Source organism: Mustela lutreola, chromosome X, assembly GCF_030435805.1.
Source record: "Mustela lutreola isolate mMusLut2 chromosome X, mMusLut2.pri, whole genome shotgun sequence".
Lineage (NCBI taxonomy): Eukaryota > Metazoa > Chordata > Mammalia > Carnivora > Mustelidae > Mustela > Mustela lutreola.
The window spans coordinates 67,952,620-67,968,261 of record NC_081308.1 but is presented as its reverse complement, the minus strand read 5'-3'; the positions used below and the strand labels follow the sequence as shown (position 1 = coordinate 67,968,261).

General features: G+C 36.2%; 1 protein-coding gene across 1 annotated transcript in view; it reads left to right on the top strand.

The window, feature by feature from the left end:
- The window catches only part of MAGT1 (magnesium transporter 1), a 79,867-nt gene extending 66,258 nt beyond the window's left edge, over positions 1–13,609 (top strand). The window contains exons 8-10 of the mRNA XM_059157480.1: positions 7,898–7,972; positions 11,336–11,426; positions 13,266–13,609. Coding sequence (XP_059013463.1) covers positions 7,898–7,972; positions 11,336–11,426; positions 13,266–13,281 — 182 coding nt within the window. The 3' untranslated portion in view covers positions 13,282–13,609. The remainder of the gene's footprint in view (positions 1–7,897; positions 7,973–11,335; positions 11,427–13,265) is intronic.
- Positions 13,610–15,642: the final 2,033 nt, after the last annotated feature.

The window sequence follows — 15,642 nt, the reverse complement described above, 5'->3', positions numbered from 1 at the left end:
GTGTCTTGAAGTGGTCTTAATTAATGGTATTTTGAAATTGAACAGTGTAGCCAAAGGGCAGATATAGTTACAAAATATAAAGTGATCTGTGTTTTGTTGGTCTTCTAGCTTTGTCTTAATTTAAAAAAAAAACTTTTATTATTTATTATTTTTTAAGGATATTTTACCAGGTATAGATTTCTATATTTCTTTAAGCACTTTGGAAATGTTATCTCATTGTCTTTTACTTCCATAGTTTCTGAGAAAAATCAGATTTAATTCTTATTATTGTTCTTTGAAGGCAGTGTGTCTTTTTCTCTGATGGATTTTAAGACTTTTCTCCTAATGTTTTATTTCTGTTGTTCCTGTTTTCTGAATTGCAGATCTTCCTAATGTGTGGGTTAGTACCCTTACTCATTTTGGAAAATGTTTGGCTACTATATATTCAGTATTGTTTTTCTCCCATTTTCTCCATCCTCTCCATCCATGGCTTTCAACTGAGAGCCTGGTGAATGAATCTTGTCATTCTTTCTGGTGGAACCTGAACCTTAATCATGGTCTCCTTAACACTGTAGGGCTGCCAATATTCTTCTCTCCTAAGCTTTGTCCTAACTTTTAAATATAATTATATAAGACATTTAAGAAATTGGAATATTCTTACTTTTTCCTTCTGCCTAAAGGTTAAACATAACTTAAGGCTTCAGATACATTTGGAGCAGATTGCAAACCTATTGAAATATATCGTTTTGCGCCTCCTGGGTGACTCAGCAGGTTAAGCAGCTGCCTTCCGTTCAGGTCATGATCTCAGGGTCCTGGGATTGAGCCCTGCATTGGCTCCTTCTTCAGTGGGGAGCCTGATTCTGCCTCTCACTCTCCCTCTGTGCTCTCTCTCTCTCTCTCAAATAAATAAATAAAATCTTTTAAAAGAGAAAGAAATAGAGCAAGTTTTTCCTTTCCAAGTTTTAATTTAGATTCCAGTTAGTTAACATAGAGTGTAAATTTAATTTCAGGTCTAGAATTCACTGATTCAGCACCTACATACAACACCCAGTGCTCATCACAAGTACCCTGCTTAATCCCCATCACCTATTTCACCCATCCCCCTCACCCACCTCCCCTCTGGTAACCATCAGTTTGTTCTCTGTAGTTAAGAGTCTGTTTCTTGGTTTGCCTCTCTACCCCATTTTTGTTTCTTTTGTTTCTTCAATTCTATACATGAGTGAAACCTTATGGTATTTGTCTTTCTCTGACTGACTGATTTTGCTTGGCATAATATTCTCTAGCTCCATCCACGTCATTGCAAATGTCAAGGTTTCATTCTTTTTTATGGCAGAATAATATTCCATCATAGATACTAATTCTTTATTCATTCATTAGTAAGGGAACATTTGGGCTCTTTCTATAATTTGGCTATTGTTGATGCTGCTATAAACATGGGGGTACATGTATCCCTTCAAATAAATATTTTTGTATCCTTTGGATACAAAAATTACCTATAGTGTAATTGCTACATCATAGACAATGAATTAACTTTTTGAGGAACCTCCATACTGTTTTCCAGAGTGGCTGAGCCAGTTTGCATTCCCACCAACAGTGTAGGAGGGTTCCCTTTACTCTACCATTCTCGCCAATACCTGTTGTTTCCTGTGTTGTTAAAATTAGCCTTCTGACTGGTGTGAGTTGATACCTCATTGTAGTATTAATATGTATTTCCCTGATGATGAGTGATGTTGAGCATCTTTTCATGTGTCTGCGGGCCATCTGTATGTCTTCTTTGGAGAAATGTCTATTCGTATCTTCTGCCCATTTTTTAACTGGATTATTTGGGGGTTTTGGGGGGGTGTTGTGTTTCGTAATCTATTTATATATTTTGGATACTAACCCTTTATCAGATAAGTCATTTGCAAGTATCTTCTCCCATTCCATAAGTTGCCCTTTAAAAAAAAAAGATTTATTTTATTTATTTTTAGAGAGAGAGCATGAGTGACAGGAAGGGTGAGGGAGAGGGAGAGAGAAAGAGAAAGACTCCCTGCTGAGTGCAGAGCCTGATGTGGGACTTGATCCCACCATCTTGAGGTCATAACCTGAGCAGACATCGAAAGTTGGATGCTTAACTGACTGAGCCATCCTGCCACCCTCGTAGGTTGTCTTGGAAGCTTTTTTTCTTCTGTTCAGAAGCTATTTCCCAATAGTCTTATTTTTTGGAAGTACAGCATTTCTTATAAATTTGGTTAATCAGATACAAAATGGGAATATTTTTTCAGGGTGATTTTTTTTTTCCTTATTTTGTTTTTACTTTTTTTGGTAATGGTCAGGAAGGTTTGGGTGATAGTTTCTGAGCAGTTATTTTGCTAGTGACTGTGAATGCATGATTTGTCTAAGGGGCTTATAGTATTGAGATAAACAGGGGTTTACAGGTTATAAGACAGTGCCTTAAATGCTGTGTCTCACTAGGTGTGAGACAATGAATAAAGCTATTTAACTTTCTTAGAGGTAGGAAACTTTATGGAAGACTGAAAATCCCTTATTTTTTTAGTGGCCACAAAGCCTAAAAACTCAAAACTCAAAACTCACCATGTTGATAAGAACTAGTAGAATAAGAAGACTACTAACTAGTAGCTATAAGTTTAGAAAATATCCACATATTGATCATTATTTTGATATTGTAAAACTTACTACATGATTAATAAAGCAAACTACATGAGTTGCCTGATCCACTAAGCAACTTTTAAAATTACATTTTAGGGGTGCCTGGGTGACTCAGTGGGTTAAGCCTCTGCCTTCAGCTCAGATTATGATCCCAGGGTCCTGGGATCAGGCCCCACATCAGGCTCAGCAGGGAGTCTGCTTCCTCTCTCTCTGCCTGCCTCTCTGCCTACTTGTGATCTCTGTCAAATAAATAAATAGAATCTTTAAAAAAATTACATTTTAAACTTTATGTAAATTACTGTATTCATGCAGAAGTGTTCACAGTTCATAAGTGCAGTGTACAGTTTGATAAATTTTCACAAAGTGAACATAACTGTGTAATCAGCACCCAGTTGATGAAATAAAACTACTCATACCCCAAAGCATTCCCAATCTCATCACCCCTTCCTGATTGCTACCTTCCTACCTAAAAGTAACTACTATCCTGACTACTAACAGTATGGATTAGTTTTACTTATTTTTTAACTTTACACAAATGGAATTATACTTCAAATATATTTAAATTAAAAAAATAAAACAGTGGATTAGATAATCTTCATTCATGATCTAACACCCTAATATTGGGTGCCTGGGTAGTTCAGTTGGTTAAGCAACTGATCATGATCCCAGGGTTCCTAGCCCCACATCAGGATCCCCCTGCTCTGTGGGGAGCCTGCTTCTCCCTCTCCCTCTGCCTGCTACTCCCCATGCTTGTGCTCTCTCTCTCTGTCAAATAAAATCTTAAAAAAAATAAAACCCTAATATTAAAATCTAGGTTTATTTTTGCATAGTCTCTTGCATTCTTTGTTTAGTTGTATCTTTTTGGGGGGAGCTCCTTTTTTGTAGTATAGACAGACTTTGTATGCAGTTCAGCTTTTTAATATATCTTTTCTATATAGTTGTATGTCTTTTATCATTACAAAAGTTGCATGAGAATTACAGATAAATAAGAAAATATAGGCAAGGAAAAGGAAAAATTGTGATCATTCTTAATGTTTATATAATGGGTGTATCATATTTCAGTTATTCTTCTATTTTTTTTAAAGATTTTATTTATTTATTTGACAGACAGAGATCACAAGTAGGCAGAGAGGCAGCCAGAGAGAGAAAGGGAAGCAGGCTCCCTGCTGAGCAGAGAGCCCAGTGTGGGGCTCGATCCCAGGACCCTGGGATCATGACCCGAGCTGAAGGTAGAGGCTTTAACCCACTGAGCCACCCAGGCACCCCTATTCTTCTATTGTTGAATGTTGTAAAGAATGTTTACTTGGATATAAAAATAATTTGGTGGGACGCTTCGGTGGCTCAGCCGGTTAATCATCTCCCTTCAGCTCAGGTCATGATCCCGTGGTCCTGGGATTGAGTCCCACACTAGGCTCCTTGTTCAGTGGGGAACCTGCTTCTTCTTCTGCCTGCAGCTTCTCCTGCTTGTACTCTCTCTCTAACACACAAATAAATAAATGCATAAATCTTTTAAAAAAATTAGGCATATCTCCAGATTCCCAAAGGTAAGATTTGAAACAAAGTGTACAAATCTTACAGTTTTCCTTGGTGTTCTGTCCAAACTATTTTCCAAAAATGTTTTGCTAAATAAAGGGAAGGAGGATTGCTGTCAGAATATGTGTACTGATAGCTCTGGCAGGTCCTAACTATCATTATATATTCTCATTTTTTAAACTGCTAATTCAATAGGAAAAGAAATTTTAAGTCATTGTTTAAATTAGATTGAACAATAATAAAGTACATAATTGAAACATTTTCCCAGAATTTTGGAATTATGCCTCATTTTATGCAAATGTCTTTGCCTTCATCATATATAATGTACTTTAATTCTGGTAGTTCTTTTAGTTCTTGTATGTTATAGAATACTACTTCCTCGGGCGCCTGGGTGGCTCAGTGGGTTAAGCCGCTGCCTTCGGCTCAGGTCATGATCTCAGGGTCCTGGGATTGAGTCCCGCATCGGGCTCTCTGCTTAGCAGGGAGCCTGCTTCCCTCTCTCTCTCTCTCTGCCTGCCTCTCCATCTACTTGTGATTTCTCTCTGTCAAATAAATAAATAAAATCTTTTTTTAAAAAAATACTACTTCCTCTAGTTTCTATTCATTTCTCCCATAGTAGTATTTAATAGTGATTAGGTATTTATTATTTATCTCATCACTTATATCCACCACTAGATTGTAAGTTTATCCAAGGAAGGGTCTATATTTTGTCCAGCTTTTTAATTCCAGCAGCTAGTAGTACCTGGCATATAGTAGGCAGTGTCGGAAAAAGTTTAAAGAATCAATTAAGGGGTGCCTGGGAGGCTCAGTCAGTTAAGGTCCAACTCGTGATTTTAGCTGAGGTCGTGATTTCAGGATCATGGCATCAAGCCCTGCATTAGGCTCCATGCTCACCATGGAGTCTGCCTAAGGTTCTCTTCTCTTTCTCCCTCTGTCCCTTCCCCCTGCTCTTTCTCTCTCTCAAATAAATAAAATCTTTAAAAAATAAAGAATCAATAAATAGAATGAAACAATATGTATAGCAGCGCATCACAACTTTTTTTTAAAGATTTTTTTAATTTTGCGAGAGAGAGTGCCCGCGTGAGCAGGGGAAGGGACAGAAGGAGAAGCAGATTCCCCGATGAGGAGGGAGCCCAGTGCAGGACTCGACCCCAGGATGCTGGTATCATGACCTGAGCTGAAGGCAGACACTTACCCAACTGAGCCACCCAGGTGCCCCATCACAGCTCTCAATAACTGAGAACAGCACACAAAGACATTGGTGGTATATTGTAAGATAGAAAGCTCATTCAAAGAAAATACGTATGGACCATGATACGAAACAAACCATTCCAAAAACAAGTCTCAACCATTATTCAAAAGTACCCTGTAACATGGTGCCTGTATGCCTCAGTCAGTTAATCATTTGCCTTTGGTCAGGTCATGATCTCCGGGTCCTGGGATCGAGTGGCACATTGGGCTCTCTGCTCAGCAGGGAGCCTCCTCCTCCCACTTTCCCACCCCTGCTTATGCTCTCGTTATCTCTCTCAAATAACTAAATAAAACCTTTAAAAAAAAGGTACCCTGTAACAAAAGCCTATAGAAATGATCAATCGTTGCATGTATCTGGATATAAAGAACCTCAGTAAGAAAAAGTAATCATTGGAGAAAACAACTTGTCCAAGCAACTAAAAGCATGATGAATGGGTATCATCCCTAAAAAGAGGCTATTGATGAGAGAGGGCAAGATGGTAGTGAAGAGATGAATAGACAAAGTATAGAGCTGATTATAAATTCAGGCCTTATCCGAACACCTGTTTTTCCCTTTCTGCTTACTCATACCCACATGCGGTAGCGTACAATTTGCATGTGTGTACATGTAATTGATTTGGGCATTTTTAACTGCTGTTTGTATTAACCAAACTGGAGGGTAAATCTCGTTTCTACTAGAACATACTGTATTTGCTTTTAAAATTCAACTTTGCTTATTTTAGCATTCAACCATGCCACGTATAACCTATTTGCATGAGTAGGTGTATTTTGTATTTATGTAGTTTCCTTATTAAGGTGAATCAAAATGAGGTGATGACATAGAGGATTCTCTTTTTTTATTGGAATAGGACAAACTTAGGTAATTGAGTAGTAATTTGAGCTTTAGAGGTTGATTGTTGAAATTCTGGAGAGGTTTTGAAAAGTTATTTTTCAAATAAAAATTACTTACTGTTCTGTCCAAATGGTGCGCATTTCAAGTGTATTCACTTCTGGAGGGTGGTTGAATATGCAAAAAGGCTATTTAATGTTTTTTAAAATGTATCAGAGCACCCGGGTGGCTCAGGCAGTTCAGCCTCTGACTCTTGATCTCAGCTCAGGTCTTGATTTCAGGGTTGTGAATTCAGGCCTCCCAAAAAAACAAAATAAAATAAAGTATATACAAGGTTGGAGTAATACATGCAAGCATGTCCAGGAAGGTTATTTCAAAGTACTTGTCAGAAAAACTTGTATTTTCGTCTGTTAAATTATAGTGGGACATTTGTTAACAATACTGATTTTCATTTGTACAAATGAAGTAATTTTCCAACCTTAATATTTTTTTATTATACCTTCATAGTAAATAATTGTTATGGTGTACAGATATAAGATTCTCCATTTTATTTATTTATTTATTTTTAGATTTTATCTATTGATTTGACAGGGAGAGACACAGTGAGAGAGGGAACACAAACCAAGGGAGTGGGAGAGGGAAAAGCAGGCCTCCCACCTAGCAGGGAGCCTCATGTGGGGCTCAATCTCAGGATCCTGGGATCAACAACTGAGCCACCCAGGCACCCCTTATTTTGTATTTTTAATCACCCATCTTTTTTTATTAAAGTGAAATTCACGTAACATAAAATTAACTATTTTATTTTTTTTTAAACATTTTATTTATTTGACAGACAGAGATCACAATAGGCAGAGAGGCAGGCAGAGAGAGAGGAGGAAGCAGGCTCCCTGCTGAGCAGAGAGCCCGATGTGGGGCTTGATCCCAGGACCCTGAGATCATGACCTGAGCCGAAGGCAGAGGCTTTAACCCACTGAGCCACCCAGGCGCCCCTAAAATTAACTATTTTAAAGAGAACAATCCAATGAAGTTTTTTTTTAAAAAAGATTTTATCTATTTATTTGACAGAGGTTTGACAGAGAGAAAGAGAGAGAAAGAGCACAAGCAGGGGGAGCAACAGGCAGAGGGAGAGGGAGAGAGAGAAACAGGCTCCCTGCTAAGTGGGGAGCCTAACATGGGACTCGATCCCAGAACCCTGGGATCATGACCTGAGCCAAAGGCAGACACTTAACTGACTGAGCCACACAGGTACCCCTCCAGTGACATTTAATACATTCATAAGGATTCCCTATTTTAGTAACAGGGTTTTTTTTTTTTTTTAATTGAAAGTTGAAGATTTGTATATTCATTGTAATTTTCCTTTTTTTAAAGATTTTTAAATTTATTTAATTGTTAGAGAGAGAGTGAGCGCAAGAGAGCACAGGCAGGCAGAGTAGCAGGCAGAGGCAGAGGGAGAAGCAGGCTCCCTGCCGAGCAAGGAGCCTGATGTGGGACTCGATCCCAGGATGCTGGGATCATGACCTGAGTTGAAGGCAGCTGCTTAACCAACGGAGCCACCCAGGCATTTCTCATTATAATTTTCTTCATGAAAGAACAGAAATATTAAAGTGGTATGTCTTTTCTATCTGTGTGAATTTCTCCTTAAACAGTTTTTCTAAGATGGTGGTGTTACCTTAGGGATGGTGCTGTTATGTGAAGCTGCTACATCTGACATGGATATTGGAAAGCGAAAAAGTAAGTTATATCATATGCCAAAATATAAGGTCTACCTTTTTAATTTATTTTTTATTGTTGAAGTATAGTTGACATACAATGTTAAATAACAATTCTGCCTTTAATACAGAAAACAATGTCCTCTTAATCACTTCCCCCTCTTAGTTATAGGTATATTATTTTACTACTTGATTATTTAAAAAGTAACATACGCTTATTGTAAAAAATGTGGGGTGGAAATCTGATTTATGAAACATTTAGGGGGAGAACTACCCATTATTTCCATTATTGAGAAGCTAAAAATTTTAATGTTTTAATATAGTTTCTTCCATTTGTAAAAACATATTTAAAACTCTGTATAAAATTTTGAATCTTGCACCCCCACTTTTAAACTGGAGTTAAATAATTTACTAATAAATATTTTCCTATACATAATTTTAAATTTGTACTGTATGCTGTAATTTAACTATTCTGATTCTGTCAAACATTTAGGTTTTTTTCAAACTTCCATTATAATAAATACTTCTTTAGTGACTATCGTAGTATACTAAGCTTTATTCTCTATGAACTCTCTAAGGTAGATTCCTAAAAGTAGAATGACTTTTATCATACCTCTGTAGTAGTATTTTTAATCCCCTTGATATTTTAAACTGATGATGCTAAATTGTTTCCCCAGATGTTACAGTTGAGATTCCTACTAGTGGTATTTAAAGATGCTTTGTCAGCATTAGCTAAGCTCATTAAAAATTGTGTGTGTGTGTGTGTGTGTGTGTGTGTGTACTTGCTAATCAGATAAGGGGCAAATGTTATTTTGTACTTTGGTTATTTTTTTTTAAGATTTTATTTATTTATTTGACAGAGATCACAAGTAGGCAAAGAAGCAGGCAGAGAGAGAGAGGGAGGGAAGCAGGCTTCCTGCCAAGCAGAGAGCCCAATGTGGGGCTCGATCCCAGGACCCTGGGAACATGACCTGAGCTGAAGGCAGAGGCTTAACCCACTGAACCACCTAGGCACCCCTGTACTTTGGTTATTAACGAAGTTGAATATTTTTCTGAATGTTTATCAGCTGTTTGTGTTTTCACTTCTATAAAAAGTCTTTGTCTTTTGCCATTTATATATTATCCTTAGTACTTTTTATATTGGTTTGGATGGACTTTTTATATATTAAAATATTCACACATTGGTATTTGTTGCAAAGAAATGCTAACAGTGTAATTTTATTTCACTCATATAAAATACGTTTAAGTCAGAGTTTTCCCTTTATGGCTAAAAGGGTGTATGTCATCAAATTAACCTCCTAAATATAGTGTACTTGTTTATTTGAAAAAATGTGATGACATTGGATTTTAAATTTGGGAGATTCTTATTTTGCTGAATTGAAATGAATTTTTACATATTACAAAAGTAGAACTAATGTATCAATTTTGTATCCAGTCGGTATAAATCCTTTCATTACCTGACTTTTAAAAATTTGCCTATTTCAGTATTCATTATTGGGAAAAGGCCCTCTGAATGCTACATTGGTAGTATGAATTAATTATAAAACACTTTGGTGGCACATTAGAATAATCACAACTAATAATAACAAATACTTATTTAATATTTGTTATCTACCAGAAACTGCCCTAAACACTTTTAGATATATTATGTGAAAAAAGTAGAATACAAATGTAAATACACTGATACTATATATACACACAGGGGTGTGTGTGTGTGTGTATTAGATAAAAAAGACTTATACAATAGCTCATGTGTTAATACTTACTAAAAGATATGTGTAACATTTTCATTTTAGCCCCTAATTATATTATGTGAAGATTTAAAAAGGAAAAAGAATGGCTCCCTAAGTATAATAAGACTAAAAATTGTGTTTTTAGAGTCAGCCAATAAGTATGTTTCCCTAGAATTTCCATGGGTGTAGAACACATGCTTTCCCACATCCCCACCACTATGCTTCTTAGCCAGTCTTAGTTTCAGGACTTGAAAGAGCCTCAAGTTATGAGAATCATACCTGAGCATTGTGGGATCGGCATCCAAAGTTAAGGTTGTTAACTGCTATGCTAAACTAGAGCATATGAGATTAATGGAGAGAGTGTGAATTTAGGACCAAGATTCATGGTATTTCCCCCTCATTATTCAAATGAGGAATCCACGTTGAATGAGTTCCTTATGTAGGTGGTGTAGTTACCTATAAATGAATAAAGTACTTTCAAGTGAGGGTGTCACAATGATGTTGTTAGATGTCTTTTTTTTTTTAAGATTTTATTTATTTATTTGACAGACAGAGATCACAAGTAGGCAGAGAGGCAGGCGAGGCGGTGGGGAGGGGGCACGCAGGCTCCCTGCTGAGCAGAGAGCCCAATTCCAGGACCCTGAGGTCATGACCTGAGCTGAAAGCAGAGGCTGAACCCACTGAACCACCCAGGTGCCCCAGATGTCTGTAAATCAGTATCCATACCACATTTTGTGTCATGTGTTAATACTCATTAAAAATATATTTAACATTTACCTTTTAACACCTAATTATATTGTGTGAAAATTTAAAAAGGAAAAAGAATTGCTCCCTAAAGTATAACAAGACAAGGTTTTTAGTGTCGGCCAATAAGTACGTTTCCCTAGAACTTCAACTGCTGTATTAACACACACAAAAGGCCACATTTAACGCTATAGAAGAAATTTATTAAGTGACTAAGTGACTAAGTAAAATTTTCTAACACTAATTCTTTTTTGTTTAAAGATTTATTAGTGTGAGCATGCTCACATGCATGGGGGAGGGGCAGAAGATGAGGGGGAGAAGCAGGCTCTGCGGCATGGCGCAGTACTCAAGGCTCGATCTTTTTTTTTTTTTTTTTAAGATTTTTTTTATTTATTTGACAGAAATCACAAGTAGGCAGAGAGGCAGGCAGAGAGAGAGAGGAGGAAGCAGGCTCCCTGCCAAGCAGAGAGGCAGATGCAGGACTCCATCCCAGGACCCCTAGATCACGACCTGAGCGGAAGGCAGAGGCTTAACCCACTGAGCCACCCAGGTGCCCCAAGGCTCCATCTTAAACCCTGAGATCATGACCTGTGCTGAAATCAAGAGTCAGATGCTTGACCTATTGAGCCACCTATGTGCTCCTTTAACACTAAATTCTTGACTGTGATGACTTTATTACTTCACAAAATTAAATTGCACAAGCATATAAATGGAACTACTCTATTGTATTGTAATCGGTCAAATTAAATGGAAAGGCAGAATCCTAAAGATTTAAGAATGGGCATGGAAATTTTTGGAAAGTTGAGGTTTACCACTAAATTTTCACTCTTGGAAGTGTAGACTACCATTTATGCCCTAGTTCTTTATTACGTCTAACATGCTCATTTTACACTTTTGTTTTTCTGCAGTAATGTGTGTGGCTGGTATTGCGCTTGTTGTATTATTCTTCAGTTGGATGCTCTCTATTTTCAGATCTAAATATCATGGATATCCATATAGGTATGATTATTTTACACTTACATAGTGATTACCTATACTTAGAATGATTAGAGTTGCTGTTGCTTTGTAATATTTTTTTTTTTGCTTTACCTCCAAACTGTTGTAGCTTCTAAAGCAGATATAAGCTTTAACTTAAGTGTGTTGCTTATAAAAGTTAACTTAAGATAATTATGATACAGTGGACAATAGTATGTGATTTCTCAGGAACATTTTTGAGGGTTATTCTGACATCACCTAATTTAATCTAGAAATCTGAAGAACACTTAATGGTTAGAATATTTTATACATTGTCTGCATACCCTATTTTCTCTTGAACAAATTATTTTTTTAATGTTTTTTTAAACTTCACACACCTCTACTTTTTAGGGCTCTTTAGATGGCATAAACAACTTTTTTTTAGAATCCAGTTTATAAAGAGTATAGGAAGGAGTGTTCAAGAAGATCTAACTGTCTTGAAATGTTCATAGTGATCTCTAAGGCTCAGGGAAGAAATTAACTCCCCTGATCTAAATTCTTGATTTTATTCTGTTAATAGCCACAAGAAATATACCTACATAATGGGGGATGTTGTGAGTTTTATCATCTGAGTGCCAGGCACCATAATTCATGTTCTTTTAATACAACATTGTCCTGTTGTGTAAAGGATTATGAACACTAAAGATAAAGTATATCAAGTGAAATTTTTAAAAAAGATTTTATTTATTTGAGAGAGAGTGAGAGAGAGAACATGAGAGGAAAGAAGGTCAGAGGAAGAAGCAGATTCTACATGAAGCTGGGAGCCTGATGCAGGACTGGATCCTGGGACTCCAGGGTCATGACCTGAGCCTAAGGCAGTCGCCCAGCCAACTGAGCCTCCCAGGCACCCCAGAAGCCCCTTTAGTAGACAATTTTGAACAACTCTCTAGTTGATTCATTATTTCATGACATTCCTGGATGCCTTTTAATCAGTGAACATCATAAATTAATCTTCTTTTGCATGTTGTTTCTTGCAAACTTACTTAATTTTAGTTCTTTTTAAGTTTTTACTTAAATTCTAGTTAGTTAACATACAGTGTAATACTAGTTTCAGGTGTATAATACAGTGATTGAACACTTCCATACAATACCTATTGACACCTCTTTTGTCTAAAATCAAGATGCTTATCACAAGTGCACTCCTTAATCCCCATCACTTTAACCTATCCCCCCAACTCACCTCCCTTCTGGTGACCCTCAGTTTGCTCTCTATAGTTAAGAGTATTTTTCTTGATTTGCCCCTTTTTTTTCCTTTTGCTTGTTTTATTTCTTAAATTCCACACATGAGTGAAATCATATGTTATTTGTCTTTCTCTGACTTATTTCACTTAGCAGAATACTCTCTGGCTTATCCATGTCATTGCAAATGGCAAAACTTCCTTCTTTTTTATCCACTTACCAGTTAATGGACACTTGGGCTGGCAAATGTAACTTAATTTTAAGAACAAAACCTACTAGAACTTTGATTCTTGATTTATTCTTCTGTGTATTTATATTTTAAAATAATTTTTCTTTATAGAATACTAACTGGGATGCAAGGGTAATCTTGCTGGGATTTCTATTGCTTATTTCATCACCATGGTTGATCCAATTATTAATCAGTGTCTCTCTTCACGAGATTTTTTTAAAACAAGTTTATGTCTATTTCCTTCTCTTCTAAGACTATCTTAAAATATGTTGGCGTTTCTCCCTTTTTGTTATTAATACTCAAAGTTTATTATACATGCACCCAAATGCTCTTTTGTCTAAAATCAAGATATTTATTAGAAGTAAGGCCTATTGTTTTTTTAGAGACTAATCGTTTTTTTAATATTTTTGTTTCAGCTTTCTGATGAGTTAAAAAGGATCCCAGAGATATATAGACACTGGAGTAATGGAAATTGAAAAATGAAAAATATGTGTGTGTGTTTGAAAAGAAGAATGAAATTTGTGTATTTTGTATTACCTCTTTTTTTCAAGTGATTTAAATAGTTAATCATTTAACCAAAGATTTGTAGTGCCTTAACAAGCAATTTCTTGTCAAAATCATGAAGTATTTGGATACAGTTCTCCTTTTAACCTTCCCTCCCTGATGAACTGTATGTATAACATTTAATTTAATAGTATTAAGTACATTATAAAAATTTTATAACTACATTTGAATTAGAACAAGGTTCAGAACTGCTTTAGTTATCCAAAGGTAGGGAAAAATAGTCCTGACCAGGTGTTCCTACATATGCCTATTACAGACAAATGCATCAGGAATGCATTATTAGCTGTTTCACATTTGCATGGATGTGTATACTTTGCACATCTTTACTTTTGGGCAGAAAAATCATTATGTGCTATGTGATCTTCTGACGTGCCTAGCCTTTAGAAAAGAAGACTAGCCAGTCCTCTCCCTCCTTCATGTTTCCTACTGAAATACAGTGCTAGCTATGCTTCTTGGTAGCTGTAGACATTAGAAAGTCTAAATACAGGATTATGATTTCTGCATGAGTGTGGTGTTAACTCCTTTTATTTGGAAAGATTTCAGGTTCATTCTGTCTCCTTAATTTATTTTAGGTAGGCCCCTCTAATAAAATGTGGCTTAGTGCTAAAAATCAGTGTAACTTAAAAATGGTCTGAACTGTTTCTACAAATTAGAGATTGTCATTTCTTTCATTTGTACCTCACAGAAAAAAATAGGTTCATCTAGTTAAGTCGATTCCTGTATTACAGTTCTAACGTATTTCATTAACCCTTGTATTTAGGAAAAGGACTCCCCTAAATTGGGAAAAGCATATCCTGATATATTGAGTTGTTGCTTATGAATAGAAAGTAAATTGTTTCTTGAAAGTTATGTTTTTGCTATTACTTTAGCCTTCATCCTTTCACTTGAAGTGGAGAAACAGTAAACATTTGAAGAGGTTTTGAGTTTTGTCTTTTTTTTCTGTCAGTGGAAATAACCATATATGCTAACCAAATTTTTGTCCAAATTTTTGCTTTGGCTCTCATTAGATCTAGCCATAACCTTCTCCATAGTTTCACTGTTATGGAAATACGATAATAATGACTGTGAACAATTTTAAATCTTAAAAGTATTATGTCAAAATAATACTTTGCCTACTATTTACCATCTAATAACTTAACCATGTGGTCTAGAAGTCTTATATCATAGAGATTTGCAGAAGAGATGAATATAATTGCCTAAGAAGAAATATTTTATGTGGCTTTTTTGTTTTTGTTCCAAGATTTGGCAGGTCAGGGCATATAGTTGACCTTTTTACTCTTTAGTGGTTCCACTTTTTGTTAATTACTTCCCTATAAATTGTGTGATTCTGGATTCCTTATCTGCTGTCCTTATAATTGTCTCAGGCCAAATAAATTTATGCTGTGATTCTTATGACATTTGTATGAAGATGCCCTGATTTGTACAAATTGACCAGGGTTATACTACTGCCATGTAATCTGTATAGCTCCCTATGATGTGCCATGAGCATCAAAAGAATGACGCTTTTTTGTATTTGTTTTGTCTCCCTTAAGAGCACATTTTTCTTGTGGAAGGAGAAGAATTGCATTCTGGCTAAAATCTGTAGAGTGCAGATTTACTAAACTTAGAGTTACTTTTGTGGAAATTTTGAAGTTCGCTTTCATCTGAAGTGCCTTATGTAGACTCTTAATTTACTTTTCTAGTAATTTTTGAATATTTGTTATGCATTTTAAAAATACTATTCAAAATGACACATTGTAGTAGCAAAGATAACCAAATGTCTGGCTGTTTGCTTTTTGACCACATCAATAAACTTTTACAATCTAAACTCTTAAGTTTTTTTATTAACATGAAAAGGGGGTGAATTTAAAACATTAAATTAGGATTATAATATTAGGTTATTTCAGTTTTTTAAAAAAGATTTATTTATTTATTTGAGAGAAGCGTGCACTTGAGAGCAGGCGGAGGGGAGGGGCAGTGGGAGAGGGAGATAATCTCAAACAGATTCCCTGCTGAGTGTGGAGCCTGATGCAGAGCTCTATCTCACAACCCTTAGATCATGACCTGAGCCGAAATCAAGAGCCAGTCACTTAACAGACTGAGCCACCCAGGTGCCTCTGGGCTATTTCATTTTGGGTGAAAATATAATTAAATTTTGGGGCAGCTCAGTGGGTTAAGCCTCTGCCTTCAGCTCAGGTCATGATCTCAGGACCCTGGGATCGAATCCCACATCAGACTCTCTGCTCAGTG